This window comes from Bos javanicus, chromosome 1 (assembly GCF_032452875.1).
Source record: "Bos javanicus breed banteng chromosome 1, ARS-OSU_banteng_1.0, whole genome shotgun sequence".
NCBI classification, from domain to species: domain Eukaryota; kingdom Metazoa; phylum Chordata; class Mammalia; order Artiodactyla; family Bovidae; genus Bos; species Bos javanicus.
In genome coordinates this window covers 65,698,268-65,724,388 of record NC_083868.1, presented here as the reverse complement: position 1 = coordinate 65,724,388, position 26,121 = coordinate 65,698,268, and the positions used below count along the sequence as shown (strand labels likewise).

The 26,121-nt window shown below is 38.1% G+C and overlaps 1 protein-coding gene across 5 annotated transcripts in view; it reads right to left on the bottom strand.

Moving 5' to 3' along the window:
• Positions 1-867: 867 nt before the first annotated feature.
• GTF2E1 (general transcription factor IIE subunit 1) overlaps positions 868-26,121 on the bottom strand; it is a 40,815-nt gene continuing 15,561 nt past the window's right edge. For 3 of the 5 annotated variants that reach the window (XM_061400679.1, XM_061400506.1, XM_061400589.1), the window contains exons 3-6: positions 20,227-20,428; positions 14,002-14,243; positions 8,899-9,319; positions 868-1,085 (exon numbers count right to left, since the gene is read on the bottom strand). In XM_061400679.1, coding sequence (XP_061256663.1) covers positions 1,079-1,085; positions 8,899-9,319; positions 14,002-14,243; positions 20,227-20,428 — 872 coding nt within the window. In that variant the 3' untranslated portion in view covers positions 868-1,078. Of the gene's footprint in view, positions 1,086-1,234; positions 9,320-14,001; positions 14,244-20,226; positions 20,429-26,121 lie in introns of those variants that run through there. The other 2 variants (XM_061400772.1, XM_061400866.1) reach the window with 1 other exon arrangement.

Genomic DNA, 26,121 nt, shown 5'->3' with positions numbered 1-26,121 from the left:
TGTTGACTCTCACTTCCAAAACAGACATCTTGGTTACAAGGCCCTGTCTACTCCCCAAGGAGTGCCAGTAATTACTGCACACAGTGCTGGGAAGGTGGTATGTTAAAAGAAACAGCACATAGACATTATCACAGACTCAGCAATTTCACTCTTAGGTATAGGCCCCTCAAATTGAAAACAGGTACTCAAATACATGTATATGAATATTCACAGCAGCATTATTCACAATAGCCAAAATGCTGAAACAATTCAAATGCCCATCAACAACTGAATAAATAAACAGATTGTGGCATATACACACAACAGAATACTACTCAGTCATAAAAAGGAGTGAAGGACGGACACATGCTGCAACATGGATGAACCTCTAAAACATTATGCTAAGTGAAGGAGGCCAGATACAAAGGTCACATACTGAATGATTCCATTTATCCAAAATAACCAGAATACGTAAATCCACAGACGGAAAGAAGAATGGTAGTTGCCAAGGGCTGTGGTTTCCCCAGGAGAAAGGAAAACAACTGCTTAATGGGGACGGAGTTTGTTTTGCAGTGATGAAAATGTTTTGGAACTGGATAGTGAATAAACTAAATGCCACTGAATTGTTCAATTTAAAATGATTAATTTTATGTCATACGAATTTCACCACAATTTTTTTAAAAAGGGAGGGGGATACTGACTGATACTGATACTGCTATATACCTTTATCGCCTTACTCCCTCACTTCTACCTGAAGATGTATGTAGAAAGATGAAGTATTGGCCATTATGGAACCACAAAGCAACAAACACTTGCCTCAAAAAAGAAAGACTAAGTATAAAGATAAAAGGAAGCTGGGTCTTTGATATCATGAAGGAAACCATGGAATCATCAATTTTAATTTATTAAGAGATAAATAAAATCTCCAGTTGAAGAAATAGCACAGTCTTTGCTCCTCACAATTTCTTCTGTAAAGAATGACTTTAACACAGACTAAGTGAACAAATTCCCTTTAGTTAGATGCATCTGTGAGATGTATTTTGGTTAGGTGGCTTCACCAGTTGCTGGGGAAAATGCACTTTGCTGTGTAGATCAGCACTCACCATCTGTAAGCATTCCAAACAGGAAGATAATTAATACAAAATAGCATCACAAACGTTAGGTATACAATTAGGTATACAAACGGAAACTAGTCTTTTGTATAAAGGCCATGGCTTACTCCTGGCCTGGAGTAAGTAATTACGAAAAAACGTAATTGTTTTTTCATTCAGTATTTATTGATGAGTACCTACTATGTGCCAGGCATATTGAGTCAGGGATATGAGCCAGAACACTGCAGTAAGCAAGAAAGATAAAGCCTTTGCCCTCATGGAGCTTACATTCTAGCAAGGGGAGAGACAGAAATAAACACATGAGCAATCTCACATACACTGACTGTTAAGATCACACATACAGAGCACCACTTTGGGCTTCCAACTCCTCTGACTTAGGACTGGCTCTGAGCTCCTCCGTCTCTGGCTTGGCTTCACAGGATGCTCGGGTTCCTCACTTACCCAGGAGTCAGCAGCACTTTCAACATCACAAAATTGGTTTAGGTAGTCAACAATTCTCAGTTCCTTATCTCTACTGCTGATGTCATCCCCAATATTTCATCCTACTTCAGGAAACACACAAAACAAAACAAAAAACTCCTCACCCCAACCATTTTCACCCATGAAAGGGGAAAAATTAAACCAGAAGCAAAATTCATTATTGTTCCCAAGAGAAAGAGTCTACCAACAAAACAAAGCCTACCTTTCTAGTAGAGGATAGGGAGGAGTGCAGCATGAGCACAGCATTCAGGTCAAAAACTTGTACACGAGGAAAAATGTATATAGTCACTAAGTACAATACATAATTCTAGCACCTGAAGAGAATGTCCTAGACTAGTGCTGTTCAACAGAAATACAATGCAAGCTACAAATGTTAGCAATATAGGCAATTTAAAATTTTCTAATAGCCATATAAAAGAAATAAAAACAAGTAAAATTAACTTTAATAGCATATTTCCTCTAACCTAGCATATCTACAGTACTATCTTTTCAACAAATAGTCAATATAAAAGTTATTAATAAGATATTTTACATTCTTTAATCCCACAGAGTCTTCAAAATTTGGTATGTGTTTCATATTTACAGCACATTTCAATTTGGACTAGATACAGTTTAAATACTCAACTGTCACAAGTGGCTAGTGGCTACCTTATGTGACAGGGCGGTTCTAGACAAAATACTCACTAGGTTCTCTTTTCCATGAACAATGAAGCAAATGGCTCCCCAGAACTAAAGCTTCTAGGCGTCTCATTGGTTGCACTAAAGAAGCTGTATTCTGCTACCCTGGGGACACAGTCCTAGGTACCATGAACCACAAGTAAACATAACTAATTGATTAAGAAATATATATATAAATAAAATTCAGGCAGAAACAAAATGATATGCCTTGGTGGAGAAAAAGAGTATGCTCTCCTAGTGCCAATTCATCTGTCCATTCATCCATTCAACATTTGTTGAGAGCCTATCATGTGCCAGAATTAATTCCACAATGCTAGTATTCTGTCCTTAGTCTTTTGAGGGTGGTGATGGCGGGGGCGGGTAGTTTAGAGACATAAAAAAATAAACAAGTTCATTGTAAACATCAATGTTATTATGAAGAAAATAAAGTAGGAAAATATCACCATGAATGGGAGAAGAGATTACTTTAAGAGAAGAGAAGGCTTTTCTGAGAAAGTGCCATTTAAGCTGAGAATGAAATAAAAGTGACAGGAATGGAGAAGAAAGTTCTATGCAGAGAATATAGTTAGGGCAAAGACCTAAGGCAGGAAAAACCTTGGCACATTTGCAAAGCAGAGAATGTCAATGTTGTTAGAGAGCAGTTAACAGGAAGAATAGTAGATGTGCTCATAAAAGTAGTCAGGGGCCAGATCTCTTAGGACCTACGGAAAAGGGTCAGGAGTTTGGTCTAGATGTTATTCTAAGAAACAGTCAATAAAGTGTTTTAAGTGCAGGTAGGGGGAGGTATTAATATGGCCTGGGGTAGGCTGGTAGTGGTGAAGTATGAGGTGAGATTTCGAATATATTTTCAATTTATTAGCAAGTCTTATCAGCTCTACCTTCAAACTTAGGTTATATAAATTAGATTATATTTTGAGTCTGACAGGACTTGCTGATGAACAGGATGTGATGACCAATTACTAGACTTTTGGTGTGAGGATGTAGGTGAAATGATGGTGCCATTTACGAGATGCGAGCTGAAAAAAGAATAAACTCTGCTCTCCCTCCTGTATTTCCAATCTTGATAAATGGAACAACCATTCAGTCAGAAGACAGCTTCATCCAGGGTAGTGCCACATTCAAACAGTCACCAGGTCCATTAATGCCACCTCTCCAAAGTTTCTTAAACCTGTTCCCTCTTTCCATCCCCACAGACTTGTGTGTGTGTGTGTGTTTTAGTCACTTAGTCATGACTCTTTGTGACCCCATGGACTGTAGCCTGCCAGGCTCCTCTGTCCATGGAATTCTCCAGGCAAGAATACTAGAGTGGGTTGCCATTCCCTTCTCCAGGGGATCTTCCGGACCCAGGGATTGAACCTGGGTCTCTTGCATTGCAGGAAGATTCTTTACTATCTGAGCTATGAGGGAAGCCCTCTATTACTAAGACTATTGAAATCACCTTAATAATCTCCAGGTTTCAATTCCAACCCAACTGCAATGCTACAAATTGCTTCCCTGCTTAAAATTCTCCAACAGTTTTTTTGAAAAGTGATTTGGATGACACCACCCTTACGGCAGAAAGTGAAGAGTAACTAAAAAGCCTCTTGATGAAAGTGAAAGAGTGTGAAAAAGTTGGTTTAAAGCTCAACATTCAGAAAACTAAGATCATGGCATCTGGTCCCATCACTTCATGGAAACAGTGTCAGACTTTATTTTTGGGGGCTCCAAAATCACTGCAGATGGTGATTGCAGCCATGAAATTAAAAGACACTTACTCCTTGGAAGGAAAGTTATGACCAACCTAGATAGCATATTCAAAAGCAGAGACATTACTTTGCCAACAAAGGTCCTAGTCAAGGCTATGGTTTTTCCAGTGGTCATGTATGGATGTGAGAGTTGGACTGTGAAGAAGGCTGAGTTCCGAAGAATTGATGCTTTTGAACTGTGGTATTGGAGAAGACTCTTGAGAGTCCCTTGGACTGCAAGGAGATCCAACCAGTCCATCCTAAAGGAGATCAGTCCTGGGTGTTCACTGGAAGGAATGACGCTAAAGCTGAAACTCCAGTACTTTGGCTACCTCATGAGAAGAGTTGACTCATTGGAAAAGACTCTGATGCTGGGAGGGATTGGGGGCAGGAGGAGAAGGGGACAACAGAGGATGAGATGGCTGGATGGCATCACCGACTTGATGGACATGAGTTTGGGTAAACTCCAGGAGTTGGTGATGGACAGGGAGGCCTGGCGTGCTGCGATTCATGGGGTCACAAAGAGTTGGACATGACTGACCGACTGAACTGATCAGTTTAAGATGGACATGTCCTTTGATTTGCTACTTCTCTTTTATGGTTCTATCCTATAGAAATATAGAATAAGGATATATAAGGGTAATTCATTATAGCACTTTAATAGTGAAAAACTGGACACTACCTAAATGCCATTCGAGAAGGGAAGTGTTATACAAACCACCATATAATTATACAATTCAACCTAGTCCTTATTTTAAAAATGAATCAGATTTAAATATACAGATATAGAAAGATCTTCAAGATATTTTAAAAACAAATAGCAATGTATGTATGGGCAATGTGTACATGATTGTATTCACTTAAAAAGCATCGCAGTGTATTTGTGGGTATGAGTGTGAGTACGTTGTTTCTAAAGGTCTAGAAAAGGTCTGGGATGATACACACTGTCAACAAAGGATATGGAGATATATATATATATATATATATATATATCTTATTGGATGAATTTTTAAATAATATATTTATGTAACAACAACAAATTGTACAACTATTCTACATGCCTTCATGTGATTAAAGGCACTTTAGCACCTGGCACTAGCCTTTGTTTCCACATAAATTTCTCAGACTTATTTACATCAGGTAAGTGATAATGTACTTTCATGTGATGGGAAATGTGGGTTGATTGCTGAAATTGAGTCATGTTAGAGACCTATTTGCTTTGCAACTGGAATAGGAATGGCAGCCTCTAGTACTCAGAAGGACAGCAAGATCTTTCTGAAGAGAGGTTAAGGTGCTTGTTTCTTTCCTTGAGGACCACTAGAATTAGTTCATTCCTTTTAGCTCTTCAAAGGAAGAAGCAAAATTTCAAGGCATTTCCCATTTCAACCCATTCGGCTTTACATGTTTCAAGAATACCTGTACTTATCTTATTCACAGTTTATTTTGCTTTTATAATATAAAAAGCCAATAGAAAGGACAGTAAGTTTAGTGCCATAGTTCTAGTTCCTTTCTGAAAATCTTCCTCATTTCCCCAAGAGATTTAAAAAAGAAAAATTTTTAAGTGATAGTAGCATAGCTCTCCTAGAGATAACAATGTGAAACATCTTTCATGGAAACAAAAGGCTGAACAAATAGAAGATGGAATTATACAAATTTCTAAATTCTAAAGATTTTCATATTTGTTTTTTGATTGTCATCTCCTAGTTACTTTTTTTTTTTTTTTTAACCCAGGAATAAGGAGAACAAGAAACTATACATGTAAGTTTTTCTACTGTAGTAATGGCTGGGAATCTAGCCAAACAGCCAACTGGTAGAAAGAAGAGGAACTGCTCTTCCCAAACTCATTCCCATTCACTGCCTAATTATCTCAAAATGACACCAAAAAGAGTTATGAAATATTCAATTATTTCTTCCTCAGTTATTGAGGTCAGAAATGAACTACCTTGGCCGGACCAGAAGACAAAAACCGAGTTAGTAATTGCTTATGCTCTGGTTTTCTACATTCTAAATCCTAAAGCTGCTATCTACACCAGCCCTTCCATTAAAATATCCTTCAACTGGCTTGAATTGCTGTAGCACATCAAAAGACTTCTTCTTGTTGTCTTGTTATTATTATTCAGCCTCACTTTAAAACACATTAGCTACCACTTCACAAAATATTAGAGCAGAAAGGAATACTGGTGATCCTACCATAATCCTCTCATTATTGACAACTGAGAAACTAGCCCAGGAAGATGACATCAGGTAATAGAGTCACACTGCAAGTGTCTAGTTAACTGGGACTAGAACCTAGTCTCCTGACTTCCAGGCTATGCCAAATTGGATATTTTCTTTTAATCATTTAAAGTTAATGCTCCTTAAGGTGTTCTGGAAAAAAAGTTGTATCTAAATGAGAAAAAGGCTTCAACTACAAGGGTAGATAGATTGGAAGCAATCTTCCAGCAGATACAAAGCTGTGGATCGATTACCTAGGGCAAAGTTGTTTACTCATCACCTGACTTTGGTCAAGTGTATGAGGAATAATTTAGTGCAGTGAGAGGAAAAAAAAGTGGCAAAGTGGGGGAAGGGGGAAAAAGTGGGTGGAAAAATGGTTTCTTAGTTACGGAAACATTCTGATAGACCACTTTGGATATGATAGGATCTTTCAAGGTCATACTTGGAACAGGAATAAAATAAAGAACTAAGTTATTTTTTTCTAATACATTTATAACTTTCCAAGGCCTTTGGAAAGAAAAAGGTGATGATGAGAAGGAAAAAGAAAGCTGAAATATTACAGCACTCTACTTGGGATGAAACCTGTGAGAATGGCAAAGACACTCTTTAAGAACAAGGTGTGTATCATATTCCTTGACTATTCAATGCTGAATCCCTCCCACTGACCATCCCTACTACTATAATCAAGACTTCAGTGAAAATCTGCCACACAGACTTGTGTCCATGGTTACTGTGAGTCAGTACAGATGGTGCAGAGGCAAGGTAAAGAAGCCAGGGAAGCATGGAGGCTTCCTGAAGTAAGAAGAAACCTGGCCAATGTAATGGCTAGGATACCAAACAAAAAATGTTTCAAGGAAAACATGGGTTGAACAGCCAAAGAGCAGCCAAAGAAATTGAGAAATAAAGAAAATAAGAAATGACATTAAAAAAAAAAAAACTGAACCATTTCAGCACAGTCATAGATTATAACACTGACTCCAAGAGGGAGATGAAAGAATAGATAACAGATAAGAAAAACAGAACAGTAGCTTTAGGAAAAAGAACATGCAAGTGAGATCAAGAAAAAAACAGCAAGAAATGAGTATTCGCTGAAACGAAGAGCTGACAGTTCACCTAGAACTACATTTCAAAACTTAACATCTGATTACTACTGAACTTCTTTCTAAACTATCAATGTTTAGAAAACAACGTTTAAAGTTGAATAGCCCTATTTGCACAAGGTACATACCTAAAGTCATTCTTCAGGCAACTTACGGCCAGAAAAAAGTTTAGATCACATACAATTCCATCTACTATGTGAAACAATGCCAATAAGAGAAAAACTTCTAAAACACTTTTCTTCATTGGGAAAAGTATTCATTTTAATTATGCTCCAGGATGTTACAGAGCTAGAAATTAACAAATTTAAGTCAGTACAAAATTGATTTATTGTCAATATTTAGTCATTAATACAACCCAGGTTAATGAAACATTACTTCACACAAGGCTCAGATGCTCTAAAATCTGTCTTAACTTTACACATGTACTAGAAAATGATAAATACCTAAAAATGACAATGCAAGGGAAAATATTACAAAAAATACAACTGTAGACCCTTGTATGAAAGTTCTTTAAAGTTCTGCCTTTGGGAATAATACCATGCTACATATCAGAACCAAAAATAAACTATTTTCCTTGAGGTTACAATGCTCAACAATATACTGGATGCACTCTAAATTACCATGCTTGACAAGAATCAAAAGAGAAAAAGGCTTCAAAAAGGTTGAGAGAAAAAAACAAAGGAGCAATCAATTGTTATATGCTGATTTCTGCTGCGATGACCTCTTTAACAATTTATAGCACTGTGGAAGAACTGAAAAAGAAGGGTACCAGTCTCAGCTTTCTAAATCAGCACAAATTCAGACAATTGTAAGGGTACTGTTTCCAATGCTCTCGATTCTTCAATACTTTACATGGACTCCTTATCCTAAGCCCACATTTTTTCCTCTAATTTATTCCTAAGGATTTTCCAAACACACTTTCTGTTTTCTATTATCCAATATACAAACCACAAGGCAGTAAGCAAAACAGTAACATCTGTCAGTCAAGTCAGTTCTAAAGACACCAATTTTGGTTTAGATATTAGTCATGAGATACAGGCATAATCATCCTCCTTCCACACATACTCTCATCTCGAGCCTTACAAAATGACTTCATCTTCAACCGTGAGGCAATGTGAAGCTTTAAGATTTTTTTTTCCTACATCAATGACTTGCCTGTTGTGAAGTTGCTTGGTTGGCAGCAATATCAGGGGCTGTTAGGAATGCTTGGTCAGAACAGATAAAAAGGATGTGATCAGTGAAGTACTGTAACCTATCATAATGGGCTTCTTACAGGCAGACCGGAAGAATTTACCTTACAGACTCATCACACTCATTTCAGAAGGGAGAAAAATGTGTCTTAAAAAGGAAAGGAAAACGATTAGATAAGGGAATACAGTAAAATATTAATACTGTAGTAATAGGTAAGGGAATGCTTATAGCTAACCTACCTTGTGGGGAAGTTTCTGGCATAAAATAATCAAACTTTCTCTCCCATTATTGTTTGCACAAGATTAACAGTTGCTTTACATCAAGAGGGGCAGAAAGCCATTAAACACATTTCTTCAAAGGTAAGAAATCTCTTTTTGAAATGAGCATTAGAGAAAGGAGGAAAAGGTAGGGAAAGCTCACTCAAAGAGGTCCTCAAACATGCGTTGTCCCATTGCTATGTATGCTTCCTTTTCCTCTGGTGTCATTTGGGCCACCAGCTCTGGCTTCTGGCTCACTTCACTATAGGAGAATGGACGGCCAGCCACCATGACAACAGGGTCATCTGCTACTTCCTCAAATTCATCGTCTTCCTCATCCTCTTCTCCATGATGTGCAGCCACAGTGGCCACACGGGGTGGAGAGTCATCATCTGACTCGCTGGTCTCACTCTCAGAGTCACTGCCGTTGGCAGCGGTCACGGGAGCAGCCGCCCCCACTGAACCTGCAGGGGCAGACGGGGTCTTCTTCTCGTGAATGAGCAATGCTCGCATGACCTCCTCATTATCATCTGGCCCTGCATGGCCTTCTTCATGCTCCTGAAATGAGTCTATATCTATGCCGCCTGGAAAGAGAAAACCAGAAAGTCAATATTCTTAAATAAAAAAGGGACTCCTTTACAGCTAATAAAATATAAAAGCTTAATATATTTAAATATAGGATAATATAGGATAACACAGATTTCGCTGGTTCCATTTTTTTGAGCTACTGTCCAAAAGATATTCAAAATGTTTCTCACAAACTAGAGCTTAAGTAACATAAACCTTTAAGTATAGCTGACCCTTGAACAATGTGGGTTTGAACTGTGCAGGCCCACTTACACATGGATTTATTTTTATTTTTATATTTTTTCTAATAGTAAATACTACAATAATATATGATCCATGGTTGGTTGAATCCATGGACATGGAGGAATTATGAATGTAAGTTATACTCAGATTAATCCCTGTGTTCAAAGGTCAACTGTACCTGGGTCTGTTTTGATTTGTTTTGTTTTTTAATATCTACTTACTGATTGGGCTGCATCGGTTCTTAGTTGGGGCACAATGGGATCTTTACTGGGCACACAGGGTTAGTTGCCCTGTGGCATGTGGGATCTTAGTTTCCTAACCAGGGATCAAATGCATGTTCCCTACATTGCAAGGTGGATTCTTAACCACTGGACCATCAGGGAAGTCCCTGCACATGGGTTTTAAGAGACATATAGCTTGGATATGAACCCTGGTTCATCCAACATGCAAGCTGTAACACTTTGGGCAAGTTATTTAGTCTCTAAACTTCGGTACCTTTTTCTATAAGACGGGATGATAAAAGTATTTGGCTTCTAGGGCTCTGGTTAAACACATGAAGTAATGTCTGTGAAGGACCAAGTTTGTAGCTGGCATAACGGACATCAAAATAAAGTTCCTCATCCTGCCTGGGGCAAAAGCCAAAGGTCTTACGATAACCTATAAAGTCCCACATCATCTGAATTCCTCCTGCCCCACTACTTATCCCTTCTCTTACCCCTTGCTCGTTCTGCTCCAGTCACAGTGGCCTCCATAGTGTTCCCCGTGCACACCACACACACATTCCTACCTCAGGCCCTCTCCACTGCCCATTTCCTTTGCCTGGGATATTTTTCCTCTAGGTACCTATACTCTCTTGCATCTTTCATGTCTTTACTCAAATTTTACATTCTTTCAATTCACCCCTACCTCTATATTCTTAATGCTCTATTTTTTCCATATAGCATTTATTTTCTAACATAGTACTTCATGCCTAATGTCTCTGTCACCTACTTTCCACAAATGTCAGTTCTCCACAACAGATACTTACCTTTTTTACGCAGTGATATATCCCATGCACCCAGAATAGTGACTACTGCTTGTTAGGTACTGAATAAATATTTGATGAATGAGTAAATAAATGGCAGCTTATTTTCCTGAAGCAAATTAAGTGTACTTTGGACTCTATCTAGGAATCTAGTATCAGAAAGGAAAACACACATCACACACTTCCTATCATTTTGTGTACACGTTACAAATGAAGAATTTAAGAAAAACATTTGCATCCTGTATTCTGAAAATAATACCAAATATAATGCCATTTAAAACACATAAAAGAAATTAAAATGTTGATTGAAACCTGACTCCTTTATTTAAATCCTGACTAACATTTATTGGATGTGTTATTTTGGCCAAGCTACTTCATCTTTTTCTGCTTCAGTTTTCTGATGTACAAAAAGGGTGGAAAATAGTATTTATCTCACTGGATTACCAGGGTGATTAAGTGAATATTTGCAAAGGTCTGGTACTTAGATTAGTGTTATCTATTATCATTATCAAGAGAAGACCCGTGTGGGCTAAGTTGCTTCACTCCTTGTGGCCGACTCTGTGAAACCCTATGGACTGTAACCCACTAGGCTCCTCTATTTGTGGGATTCTCCAGGCAAGCATACTTGGGTGGGTTGGTTGCCATGCCCAATCCTGGCCACGGAAAAAGTGAAAGCATCTTCTCACTAACATATGAGAATGAATTAGTTGTAATCTTGGACATTTTTACAATGTTTAGATAGAACTCCTAAGATGAGACATATAGGAAAGAGAAAAGGAAATAGGAATTGAGAACTTAAAAAGTTTAGATCAGAGATAACAAGTTTTTGATAACATGGATGTAGACGTGAGAACTGAAATCACACTTCACGGTTTATTTAAAAATGGCGCCGGAAGCTGAACCTCCTCCTTAGGGTCCTTATTGCCAATGTAGTGTTTCAAGGGGAAAAAAGGACAAGTAATGTATGCAAGTCAAAACTAAATGAAGTCATGTCTAAAAGATTTCTGACAAGGTTCCTGAGAGACTTAGGCAAAAAAGGAATTGTCTTGTTATAGACAGAAGACAAAATATAAGGATAAATGAAATCTCTAAATGGTAAAGCAGAATAACTAGTTCTAGGAACTGTCTTATTTAACAGAGTTATAAATTACAAAAAAGATGTGTACTGGGAAACTGTCAAGTTCACTGATGGGCTAAGCAATTCTGGGTACTTAAAGCCCAAACTAACACCAAAAAAATATAGGAAGAGCTGAAGGTTGAATAAGTGGGCATAAGAGTGTTAGATCTAGTTTGTTTTTCAAACCTGCTGAGTTTCAGGGATTTTTTTTTAGTTAAAAAAATTTTTTTTGGCTCTGCTGTGCAGCAAGAGGGATCTTGGTTCCCTAATCAGGGATCGAACCCATGCCCCCTGCACTGGGATTGCAGTCTTAACCCCGGGCCACTAGGGAAGTCCCTAGATCTATGTTAGTACTAGCATAGTATAAGAAAATCTGCCTAGCAAAAAATAATCTAAAGTATACTAAAAAACCTGATCTAAGCTACCACAAAAAGGGAAGGAGAGGATCTGAAAAAAATTCCTGCAAATAATTCTCAAGTTGTCTTAATATGCTTCCAGAACCAAAGCAATAAAGAGTCATGTAAAACCTGAAGGATATTTGAAATAAAACTCAAATAATTAATAATAAAATCATTCATAAATAATATGTATTGTTCTGGTTACTAGGTCTCAAGTAAAGTATATTACAATTGGAGATAGTCCAGAAAAAGACAATTAAAATAAGACAAAAAATGTAGGTGGAGATGACTTGGGGGAAGAGAATGATTTGTAAGGAGAGTAAAAAAGAATCAGAATTATCACTAAAGTAATGAGGACATGATTGAAGTCTATGAAATTATTAAAGATATTAAAGTAAATTGAACTCTGAGGAAAATAAAGTGTAGGACAAATAAGACTCACTTTACAGTTTACTGGATAGAGTCTATTCAACTATCATAAAACCTAAAGAGAGCAAATTTAGACCTAACAGCATATACTATTTTATACACAGAAGGAAATATTCACAAGAGGGAACCAAGGCTAGATGACTTATTTAAAGTCCTTATGATTTAAATTCCACCATTCTAGGAATTATAAACATGGAATGTTAAACTTATGAGCCTAATTATATATAACACTGGCTAATAATAGTTTTATTTCCTTCGATTTTGTTACTAAGTTCACAGAAAAAAAAGGTTTGTTGCTTCAAGAATAGGCAAGACGCCAAGCTGGGGAAAACAAACCATTAAATAGTTGACAGACTAACTACGATGTAATCTAAAATAACTTGCATCAAAATAACTAAACATCACAGCCAAGGTAATCAAAGGGAAGAAGGGAGACTGAAGTATAACTACCAAGGAAAATTTTTTTCCAGTTGCAATTAAAAAACTAAAGAGAATCACACTAGAGGTATTACCTGCTTTACCATCACTACCCAACTCCACACTACTTTTACAATTCTTAGCATACATTTCTTAGTAAAAGAAATGCTAATTATGAAGGAGAAAGCACTTAGGAAAAAAGTAAACAAGTGGTTTTTAGTTACTGATGATTCTTAAGCATTAAAGAACCAGACTCAGTGATACATTGGTAATGATACATAACCTAGGAATAGGGGCAGGTAAGTTATAATACTAATGAAATCTGATTAGAGGTACAGACTCCCTATTTCATCTGTTTCCCAGTTTCTGAGTAACATTTATTCAGTTTTAGCCTCTCATTTCCTACCTACTCCTAAACCATCATCATCCAAAGTCTCTAAATCCAGTAATTTGAGACTAAAATTTATAAAGTAAAATGGTGCAGCTCTCAAACTCCTGATTATTATGCAACTGTTAACACTTCAGGGCTTACAGAGATTTCTAAAACCTTCTGGTATAAAGTTCTGTCAATCTTCTTGGATGGTGAGATACTTGTTCTTTATTCATGTGATATCTTTTTACGTATTTCAAGCAGCACAACTCCTTTTTACTTATGAGGAGGCAACATAAAAAGTTTGGGCTAGTGTATAGTTAAGGCTCCCAATTCAAAGAAATAAAAATGCATGTAAAAAGGCAACAGAAGATTAAAGAAGAGATGAATCTGGCCACTTTGCATACAAGAGCACTTTTGCAAGAAATTAAGACAAAACAATGACAATTTCTAAAATCTAAAAACAGAGATTTAAAAAGTTGTCTGTTATTTCAACTAAGTTGAAGGATAATACAAGAATACTGGTTGGTTTTACTGCTTATTGCTCAATTTACTTTCTGCTATAAGGCAACTGTTTTATAAAACAGATGGGGGATGGTTTTCAATAAAACTAAGAATTGCCCAGGCAAAATTTCTTACCAAGTCAAGTTTATTTTCTACTGAACTCAAGACATATTCATCTTACTAACCTCTACTCTTACCTTCTTTCATCTCTTCAGAATTATATGCTCCTTGGACAGTGCTCTCTCTTAACCAAATAGGTCTCTCTTTGGCAGATTTCCCCTCCAGTGAGGCTCGATGAAGATCTTCTTGGTCATCCATGTTAATGACAACATTCTGAGTGTATAAATCCTCATAGGAGGGACCCTTGGTGGTCCACGCTTCCCGGTGGTGCCCACCTGCCAGGCCAGCAGCTCCAGCAGCAGTTGCTGCACGGTCCTTGCTACATAAAAAGATCAGAGGAGGAAAGAAAGAAAACTTGAAGTCTTAGTGCAAGAAAAGAAGGGCAGCTGGGGAAGTGGTTACTGAAGTATTACATATAAATATAATCATGCACACATGCTTTAATAATTCTGAGAATTTGCTCTTATACCTCTGGGTGAAGTTTACATTGGTTAGAAGAACACATCATATTTATATTTAAGTTCCTTAAACTCTGAATCCTTTGGTGTGTACAAATGCTTGAGGTTGGATAGATTAACATGTTTCAATAAATATACTTAGTGTGAGGAGATAAAGATATAGTGACATAGACCACTTAAAGACACTAGTCTGGCAAAACTCTATGCCAGTAAAATCTTTGATGAGAATTTTGTTTCAAAACAAAAACCCAAAACAAAACACATGATATTTTTAAAAGCATCTTTTCAGCTGAATCCAGAAGAATTCAAAGTAGTTCTATGGGCTTTTCCCTGTCTTTCGTGTGCTGAGAAACTAAAAAAGTATTCTACAAAGCCAGACTTCAACTCAGAATCAATGTTCTTCTGCAACTCACCAAATAACGCAAATCTTCAGGGAGAGATTAGCCTCTTTTCTGTCAAGTTGTAACTTTCCATCTCTGCACCTACACTGACTCTCCATATCCAGCTCCAACCATTATTTCTACTCCATGGCAAACAATCTATTTCTGAGTCTATTTTGTTTAGCTTTTTACCTCTACTAGCCATGATTTTTTTAAAAATAATTTATTTATTTTTGGCTGTGGTGGGTCTTCACTGCTGCATGGGCTTTTCTCTGGTCACAGCGAGCAAGGACTACTCTTCACTGCAGTGCAAGGGCTTCTCATTGCAGTGGTTTATCCTGTCGCGAAGCACAGGCTTCAGGGCTTGAGGGCTTCAATAGTTGCAGCATGTGGGCTCAGTAGTTACGGCGTGCAGGTTCAACAGCTGTGGCCCACGGGCTCAGCTGCTCCGTGGCATGTGGGATCTTTCCAGACCAGGGATCGAACCTGTGTCTCCTGCATTGGCAGGGAGATTCTTCACCACTGAGCCATCAGGGAAGACCCATGCTTCAGGCCAGATCACTCCTTATTTTTCTCTAGTCACTTAATGTTTTCTCACCTCTGTTAAGTTTTAGTCTTTCTGCTGCTCCTTCTGCTTGTTTTACTTTCAATCTGCTGCATACTCTTGTGAATATACCTGGTTTTCTGTGTCTAAGCTCACACCTTATCTTTCTTTGCCTGCTACTGATGCTTTCTGTATCAACATCTATGCATGACTCTCCCTCCCTTTCTGTTAAGACAACTCTGTTTTATTCCATAAATTATCTCATGTTTCATGAACTACCTGCTTACTTAGTACCTCCCCTATATCTTTCTCCATATCTTTTGCTGTGTTCTTTTCCATGTCTACTGATTCCCTTGCTCCATATTTCTCTAACGAAAGACAGGGAAAAGCCCATAGAACTACTTTGAATTCTTCTGCATTCAGCTGAAAAGATGCTTTTAAAAATATAACATGTGTTTTGTTTTGGGTTTTTGTTTTATTTTGAAATTTTTTCCCTAAAATTTTCCCATGGATCCTGAACTGTCTCCTGTGCAGTACCCTTTCTCATTCTGAGCCTAAGCAATACTTCATTTGTCTTTAAGTTCTGTACCACTTCTCTCAGAAGCCACTCACTATTTTTCCTTGTCTTTGATCCTACTTCATGTCTGCTTACTCCATTGCTCCTCATTTCTTCCTTGGCCCACTTACATCTACTTAACTTTTTTGTCTCATGTTTAATTAAGACTTGTCTGATATATATGGGGGTTGCAAAGAGCTGGACACGACTGAGCAACTGATATATACTGTGGTCCGTGTATCTGATTGGCTCATTACATCTCTTCCTGAGAACACTATGTTTCTCTGGAGGTAATCTTGGTTTCATCTCATACCTCCTTGCCTCTGGATATCTACAGACTCACTGCCATTTTTTCCCTCTAAAGAAAAAAAAAAAATGTACCCTCTCTAGCTGTACGAACCATGATGATCTTGTCACTTAATCCATGCCTTCTAACTACTGCCCTTAGCTGTACCAGGGCTGCTTTGTACATCATTCTTTCCCACAGACTTATTAGTTATCTCCTCATCCACTCTGAGTTTAGGCCTACGAGGCATCTCTCTGTACCCAATCCATCTACCTGTCTTGCTATAGTTTAAAGTCTTATGTTACAGTTGCAAATAACTGGTTTCCTTCTAGCTTTTATTCCTTTCTGAATTCATTCTAATATTACTTTTTGCATTATTTACAATGTTGATCTCAATTTAATCCATATCTGTTCTTCTTCATTCCTTTTCTCTCTTCCGTGTTGTCTTCTAAAAGGTTGTGTTATTGCTTTCAGTATAATATGACTCTACTTAGTCTGGTGTAAGTTGTCTTTTTAAACGCTGGTCTCTCTTAACCATTCAGTCTTCCCTTCTCTCTTAGCCTGATTTGTGTTTTCATGTTTCTGTGCTTACTCTACATTCTGAGTCTCTCCTCTCTCACCCAGTTGTCTCCTTAACTCCTTTCAATGTCTTTTCCATCTTCAGCTAATATTCTTACCTTGTTGTGCTGAGCCTGTCCTATATGCCTGTCTGCGCCCACACGCGTCTCCCTGAGTGGGCCAGATGCCTTTTCTGTCTCTCCACCCACTCAATGTTTCCCTAGTTCTGACTTGGCCAACTCCATCCTGTCCTTTTGCTCCTTCACTCAGAATCTTAAATGATCCACTCAATCTTTCTGAAGCTACCATTTCTCCATATCATCTTGAACACATAGTTGTCATCTATGCTGTATCCTTAGCATTAACTCTGAAGACTATCTTCTGAAGGTTAGTAAGTGTTCAGTACTTTGGATAGGACAATTCAAATAAATGTGAATATAAGACTACTTTTAAAAAGTCTTTTGTTTTCATTACTCCATTACAGAAACTCAAGATTGGTTTTATTTTGGTTTGAGGCAGGAAAGATTTGGCCACAAGTTAAACAAATGATTAAATTTGGAAGAATTTTTTAAAGGATATTTTTAAACATGGATAATTGACTACACAGATTTTATTTATATTTTCACCAAATATACAGTCAAATCATCAGCAAATGTGACACTAAAGGAAATCCAGGTGAGAGATATCAGAATTTACTTCTTCTGCATGCTTAAATTTCTCCTATGGACAGAAAGTACACATTTCACTTAAAGATGACCAAGGTGACAATTTAGTTTTGAATCCTTTTACATTACTTAAACAATTGTAGAATTTTAAAAAGATATAACTCTTACTCACCACTTACTCAGGGGTGAGCGAAGAATATTATTTCAAAACTAAATTTTTAAAGATTTTTAAGGTGAGTGTTAAATAAGAGATGATGGAAAAGGAGAGGTTACTGGCAAGGAATTCCATTTAGGAAGGATAGGAAAACTTTAAATATCACCAGTGGGTCGACTTGCTGAAAGGCTGGAACTGTTCATCAGTTCTTGGGTTAAATCTACTGACAGTTTTGCAGAGGCAGCCTCTGGTTCCTGTTCTAGGGATTAACTAGAATTAATTGGTTACAGGAGCCAAACAATCATGCCACCAATTTTTTAAACAAAATAATGCATTACTATTGTCTGTGTACTCCCACACCACTCTATTGATGTTTTCCTTTTCTTGGGCTGGGGAAGGGTGGCTACTTCAAAACTGCTGTACTCTGAAACAAAGCCTATAGTACAGAAAACCTAAATAAACACCACTTCCAGGATGTTGGATACAAGCAGTGGAGCTTGTCAAATGCTGGTGAGGCCACCTTAGCCAGAGTAACAGCTTCTAACCTAGCTCTTAACAGTCTTGTTCCTAACTATGTAGAAGCAATCGTATTTTATTCTGGCTGGAAGTCAAGTACCCCATTCTATCTTTCTTGCCTGCCTTCATTTCCCTCTTTCTTCATATTGACCAAGCTGTTGAGTAGCCTCTTTTTTGATCAGTATTTCCATCACTCCTAATGAGAAGCAGGTATTCTGATATACTGAGCTGCTGTTGGGCCTCTCACGTTGCTCAGACTTATCTCCAGCATGGACTGAGGGATACCTAAGTAAAGGTCCTGGAATGGGAGGTGGACTGTGGTAAGTGTGGAACAATAGAGGTTGAATGCCAATGGTGGTGGTGAATGAATATTCTACAGTGGGGAAGGATCTTAATAAACAAGAAGATAAACTACATTTAGAGGAGGAAACACAAGTATAATTCACAAATAGTATTAATATTATACACTGTACAGAAAGCAATCAGAGAAAATGTCTAAAGCACACTTCAATATGAAATAACCCATAAGCTTAAAATGTATGTATTTTTGTAAAACAAATTTCCCTCACAGGCTATTCTGACAGGGTTGCAGTATTATTTAAATGCACAGAAAAAGATATAACAAATAAATTCTTGATAAGAGACCAACAACCAGTAAGAAAAATTTTCAGCTATCTGTAATGTGTATGATACTGGCTGCCTATCAATTATGGCTCCTCTCCTTTATTTATCGATTTTATTCAAGTACTGATGGCTATTTGCTTCAAAGGACTCTGGGACCTTACTTAGTCTTAGGAGGTAAACCTTAACCAGTCTAAGCACCAGTCATGTGATCTCATTTTCTTTGTGGGATGCTGGTTTAGAAATAAGCAAATACGCAATCCTGGCCAGTGCGACATTGGTGGATACAGCAGGATGAAGGTGGCCCTCTGAGAAAGCTTTCTTCCATCTTAAAACAGGACACAAGGAAGGGATGGTCCCATTTTATGCACTTGAACATTTTCATCTATATGTGATACCTAGAAAGACATGGCCATCTTAGCTAGCTCCCCTGGTGGTCCCAAGAGGACAACCAACAGGCTGAGTTCAGCAGAGTAAATATGGAACAAATCTAGATCCTTGAAGATGTAATTGAGCTGTGAAATTAATTCTGAGCTGTGCTACCTAAGGACTTTTGGTCATGCTAGAATGTTTTTCTTACTGTTCAAGCTACTTCTAGTTGGTGTTCTATTATTACAGATAGAGGCATTCTAACTGACACATATGCTAGGAAAGAAAATTCACATTGATTTGTATAGATACAAAACCTTCTATATAATTAGATTGTTTTTAACCACCAAAATGAAATTCAGTTTGCTCAGAACTGCCCAGAACTGGCTTTTCAGCAACATCTGTACCAGAGAACATAAAATACTAAGAGTGCTCCCAAAATCTATACAGTTACAATTTGGACTATTGGGTTCTATGGAAGGGAGTAGATGGGTATAAACTTTAAGCCATCAGCTTGAAACTGGAAAGATGAAAGAAAAAGGGTAGAATAGGAGAGCACTCCCTGATCTCAATTCTTATTTATGCTTTTCAAAGAAGATAAACTGCTTTTTATGGCATGACAAAATGAAGGCTGCCTCCACAATTCAAACATTAGGATACACTGATAAAAACAGAGAGTCATAGAAAGAAGTATTAACCCATAGGTAACACCCACTTACACTTCACTCTCAAGAAAGTTCCACTGAAAGCTAAGGAAGGCAACAAAAGTGTGGTTAGAATGGTTCAAATACGAATTTAAAAAGTGATTGATGTATTTCTTAAAGAACTTCAGGCTTCAGAACTTGATTAGGAAAAAAAAAAAAATTCAGATATTCCCAAGAGGCAGAACCAATCTGGAACTAACCAACAATTAGCAAAGTTGCAGCAGGCCCAAGCTGATTGAGTACTTAAAATCAAACCTGACTATTTAAAGATTTTTGCCTAAGGCCCACACTGTTCTGCATTCAGTACAAACAAATTTCATCAAAGGCACAAGTTAATACAACAAGTGTGGCAGAGCTTAGAATCCACATAATCTTATAGTTTTTAGTCTCCTAGTAAATTACTTACCTAATCCTGTTCTCCAAAGTACAGGCGGTTAAAAAAACGGTGAGCTTAAAGGTATTCTTGGTAAGAGTACAGAGCCTATACTCACCTCTGTTTCAGGGCTGGAATTTCTGTAGGTTCTGGTTCAAGTATTTCATAGGCCAAGTTTACATCCTCTGTCTCTCGAAGCAAGGCATAAATGGGCTCAATTTGTTCATTAAACCTTGCCAAAAGTGTGCGTGCATCTTTTTTGGGCATTGCTGATTCATCTTCTTCTACCTCTGTCTGGCAAAAGGTACAGCGGAAAGTTCCTACAGAGAAAACAAGTCTTAAGTCAGGGCACACAAATTCTTAAGACTAGCCTTTAGCAAACAGTATATATCTCCACTCTTCCTCCAATCTTTTATTATTAAAACTTTGAAAAATATTCAAAAGATTAAAGAATTTTACAGTGAACATCTCTGTGCCCACCACTGAGATTTTAAAATTAACATTTTTCTATTGTTGGTTTATCATATATCTATTCATCTATCATTTTTTTGAGGCATTTCAAGTAATTTCACCCCTAACTACAGCAGAGCAAACAGATTTTAATCATAACATTTCTAACACATTTATACTTATTTTAACTTAAAATCAAATTCTTTACAGCTCCACTGCGACCTGTCCCCTGATATCAACACTTTTCTTTTTGCACTGTATACACTTGAGTCTACATTATGGGGAAAGCCAAATAAATACCTAAAACCGAAAGTCTCCAGTAATTCTGTACATTGCCGTAAGGCTATTTCTTCAAACTTACTTCTTCATCTAAATCAGTTCAGTTCAGTCGCTCAGTTGTGTCTGACTCTTTGCAAACCCATGGACTGCAGCAGGCCAGGCCTCCCTGCCCATCACCAAGTCCCGGAGTTTGCCCAAACTCATGTCCATTGAGTAGGTGATGCCATCCAACCATCTCATGTGCTGTAGTCCCCTTCTCCTCCAGCCTTCAGTCTTTCCCAGCATCAGGATCTTTTCAAATGAGTCAGCTCTTTGTATCAGGTGGACAAAGTATTGGAGCTTCAGCTTCAACATCAGTCCTTCCAATGAACACCCAGGACTGATCTCCTTTAGAATGGACTGGTTGGATCTCCTTGCAGTCCAAGGGACTCTCATGAGTGTTCTCCAACACCACAGTTCAAAAGCATCAATTCTTCGGTGCTCAGCCTTCTTCACAGTCCAACTCTCACATCCATACATGACTACTGGAAAAACCATAGCCTTGACTAGACAGACCTTTGTTGGCAAAGCAATGTCTCTGCTTTTGAATATGCTGTCTACGTTGGTCATAACTTTCCTTCCAAGGAGTAAGCATCTTTTAATTTCATGGCTGCAGTCACCATCTGCAGTGATTTTGGAGCTCCCAAAAATAAAGTCTGACACTGTTTCCATTGTTTCCCCATCTATTTCCCATGAAGTGATGGAACTGGATGCCATGATCTTCGTTTTCTGAACATTGAGCATTAAGCCCACTTTTTCACTCTCCACTTTCACTTTCATCAAGAGGCTCTTTAGTTCTTCTTCACTTTCTGCCATAAGGGTAGTGCCATCTGCATATTTGAGGTTATTGATATTTCTCCAGGCAATCTTGATTCCAGCTTGTGTTTCTTCCAGTCCAGCGTTTCTCATGATGCACTCTGCATATAAGTTAAATAAGCAGGGTGACAATATACAGCCTTGACATACTCCTTTTCCTATTTGGAACCAGTCTATTGTTTCATGTCCAGTTCTAACTGTTGTTTCCTGACCTGCATACAGATTTCTCAAGAGGCAGGTCAGGTGGTCTGGTATTCCCATCTTTTTCAGAATTTTCCACAGTTTATTGTGATCCACACAGTCAAAGGCTTTGGCATAGTCAATAAAGCAGAAATAGATGTTTTTCTGGAACTCTCTTGCTTTTTCCATGATCCAACAGATGCTGGCAATTTGATCTCTGGTTTCTCTCTGCCTTTTCTAAATCCAGCTTGAAAATCTGGAAGTTCATGGTTCACATATTGCTGAAGCCTGGCTTGGAGAATTTTGAGCATTACTTTACTAGCGTGTGAGATGACTGCAATTGTGCTATAGTTTGAGCATTCTTTGGCATTGGCTTTCTTTGGGATTGGAATGAAAACTGACTTTTTCCAGTCCCGTGGCCACTGCTGAGTTTTCCAAATTTGCTGGCATATTGAGTGCAGCACTTTCACAGCATCATCTTTTAGGATTTGAAATAGCTCAACTGAATAGATGAGACCAATCCATTTTCAAAATTAAAGTTCAAGAAGCTTGTGTTGTTTTTATTTCTATAGCTTCAACTTCAGCTAAATTATAACTTCAACTTGTAATTAAATTGTAATTCTTTAGAAATACCTCACATTTTTCACTTCTACTATCATTTCACCTATCTGGGGCACCATTATCTACTTAGCCTGAAATTTAGCTTCCGAGATCTGGTCTTTGAACCTTTAGGCTCTGTCTTTCCAATTCCAAGTTCCTAGGCCACTGTTTTCTTTATCTCATCCTCCTGCTCTGAAGTCTGTCTGATAGCTGAACCTCTAAAGTCCACAGCATCAAATTGAAATCTCTCATCCTAACATTCAAGATCCTATATAACTTGATCCAGAAACATCAAAACCCAATCACAGTCCTTTACTTGGCAAGTAAATTCAAACACTTGAGAGACAATATACATTAACATCTATTTTATTGTATATAAGTGCTTTCTTTCTAAACTACTTCCATGTACACTTTTTGATCCCTATACCAACCCTGTAAAATGATGTCAGAACTGAGGATGTGAGTTTTATGATTTGTCCAAAGGCACACAGCCAACAAGAGAAATGCAGGAACAGGAGCTACTGTATACCCAGTATTTACTAAGTGCCAAGTACGGCCAATCATCTGAAGATGGTATTATTATTAGTGCTCATTTAAATCTGTACAATACAGAGATTCTAAGGGGTTAGGAAACTTGTGAAAAATCTTATCACTACTAATTGGGAGGTGATGGCAAGATTCAAATCCAACCTATTATGATGAAACTCATACTCTTAAACATTACTTAATACCACTGGCCCGACTCAGACCTCCAGTTTGGTTCTGACTCTCAAATGCCAGGGATAGCCATCCTTTCTTTCTAACCCAATCAACCCAAGAGATTAAGAGAGATCACACAAGCACTCAAGTGTCTGGCACACAGTAAATACCTAAACATTTCATTTTAAAAACCCTAATATATGATTGATATATAACCCCACCCTCAACCCCACTTCCCCTAGTAAAGAATAAACAATCTAGACATCTCTGCTTCAACATTAACACTAGGCTCTACTGATATATTTCAAGCAGAATAAGTTTCTCTACTGCCTCTCACACATAAAATATCCAATCACATGTAAATTCTTTGCTCATAAACCCTGTTTAAATACTCTTAATCCATCTTCCTGCTATCCATATGCTATCTCATCGTCTACATCTATTCCAAATAAGTAAAAAAGAGAAAACAGCCTCTCATAGCTAAGAAGTAGCCCAGCACTCATATATTAGGCTATGGCGCTTTTCTGACAAATGGAATCCACAGATCACCAACATCAGATAAAAGGTTCTCTGAGTCCACGATGGAAGTGAGGCAAAACCAAGTCAATCTGAGTCTGTCTGAATACAGATAAAAGTAAGGTCTGCACAACCACCAAAAAAAAAAAAAAAATTCTAGCTAACACAAGTGACTGCTGCTTCTTTACCAATTATAGTTTTAGCCTCAGCCGGGTCATCTCATTTCTGGGATAAGATTTATTAAGATATCCAATTAAAGAATTAGTCTCACTTCTTATCTTTTTTTAAAGCCTGTATTGAATTTGTTAAATATTGTTTCTATTTTATGCCTTGGTTTTTTTAGCCACAAGGCATGTGGGATCCCAGATCTCCAGCCAGGGCCTGAACCCACACCCCCAGCATTGGAAGGCAAAGTCCCAACCTCTGAACCACCAGGGAAGTCCCTTAGCCTCCCTTCTTGACAGTACCTAAGCCACAGCAAATCTCCAATTACCTGAATCCTCCCCAAAATTATCTAACAAAAGCCCATATTCTCTAAGTTTGTTTAGCAAAGTCATGCTGAGTCACCACATGGCTCCCTATGGTGTGTGGCTTTCTTGCTGCAGAAAACATCAACAAACCCAATTTTGTTTACTGTGAGCATTTATCTGATGATCTTTGACTAATGGACATCAACCCAAAGATCTGACTTAACTGAACAAGGATACTATTTACCAAAACAAAGAGGAAGAACAAGTTTGTTTTCCTTTGTGGGAGAAAGATAACAAGTTGCTTTAGATATCTGAATCCACTGCCCTTCAAAATGGATTTATTAGAAGTCAACTTATAACTTCTCGGAGAAGGCAATGGCACCCCACTCCAGTACTCTTGCCTGGAAAATCCCATGGACGGAGGAGCCTGGTGGGCTGCAGTCCGTGGGGTCACTAAGAGTCAGACACAACTAAGCAACTTCACTTTCACTTTTCACTTTCATGCATTGGAGAAGGAAATGGCAACCCACTCCAGTGTTATTGCCTGGAGAATCCCAGGAACAGGGGAGCCTGGTGGGCTTCCATGTATGGGGTCGCACAGAGTCAGACACAACTGAAGCGACTTAGTGGCAGCAGCATTATAACTTCTGAGAGCCCAACAGTGCAATTTAAGATTAGAAATTTTGATGTGACAATCAACAACATATAGATGGTAACTGAAGTCATAAAGTAAATCAGAGTATCCAGAGATTAAGGAGAGTGAGAAGCACAAACAGTCAAGGTATAAACCCAAGGAAAGAGAAATCCTTGAGAGATAGAATTTGGTACAATCAGAGGGATAGGATGGTGTTTCAAGGAGAAAATGGTATGGTGCCAATTTTCAAGGTCAACAAGAATTGAAAGCTAACTTTTATATTTCGTAAAGTCAAAGTAAAAGTGAAAAGTGAAGTCGCTCAGTCATGTCCGACTCTTTGCAACCTCATGAACTGTAGCCTACCAAGCTACTCCATCCATGGGATTTTCCAGGCAAGGGTACTAGAGTGGGTTGCCATTTCCTTCTCCAGGGGATCTTCCCAATCCAGGGATCTAATCCGGTTCTCCCACATTGCAGGCAAATACTTTACTGTCTGAGCCACCAGGGAAGCTTTATATTTCGTTAACAAAAGCTAAATAGAGACCTTGGTTAGAGAGGTTTTAGTTTATATGCTATCTTAGGGTGTGTGCATGCTAAGACGCTTCGGTTGTGTCCGACTCTGCAACCCCATGGACTGTAGTCCACTAGGTTCCTCTGTCCATGGGATTCTCCAGGGAAGAATACTGGAGTAGGTTGCCATGCCCTCCCCAGGGGATCTTTCCAATCCAGGGATCAAACATGGATCTTTTACATCTCCTTCACTGGGAGGCAGGTTCCTTACCACTAGCACCACCTGGGAAGACCCTATCTTAGGGTCTTCTCTAACTGCTCCAGGCTGCCTCAGTTTCTTTACCATCTTTCACTCACCTCAAACAGGACCAAAAAGGCACATAAGGGAGAACATGCAATCTAGATCAAAGAATGTGCCAGCAGAGAGAAAATGAAGGCTACAAAGATTCTTTAGGCCAAGTTTGACAAATGATGAGATGAGGAGGAAAAGATGAGTTCAAAAACACTTATGTTTGATCATACACACCCATAAACTACACACACACACACACACACATCTAAGAAAGCTACTTTACAAATAATCCCATGTATTCATCACAGTCAATCTGTGCAACAGTATTATTCAAATCTAACATATGCGGGAACAAAGACTCAGAGGAGTTAACCTTTATCAAGTCAGAGCTTAAAAACGAAAATCACAAAGCCTAGATTCAAATACAAATCTTTCTGACTCAAAAGCCTAAATTCACTGTACCACTCTGAATTACACATCCCTTTCCTAATCTATCATCCCTGCCAGCCACAATTTAGCAAACTTTTC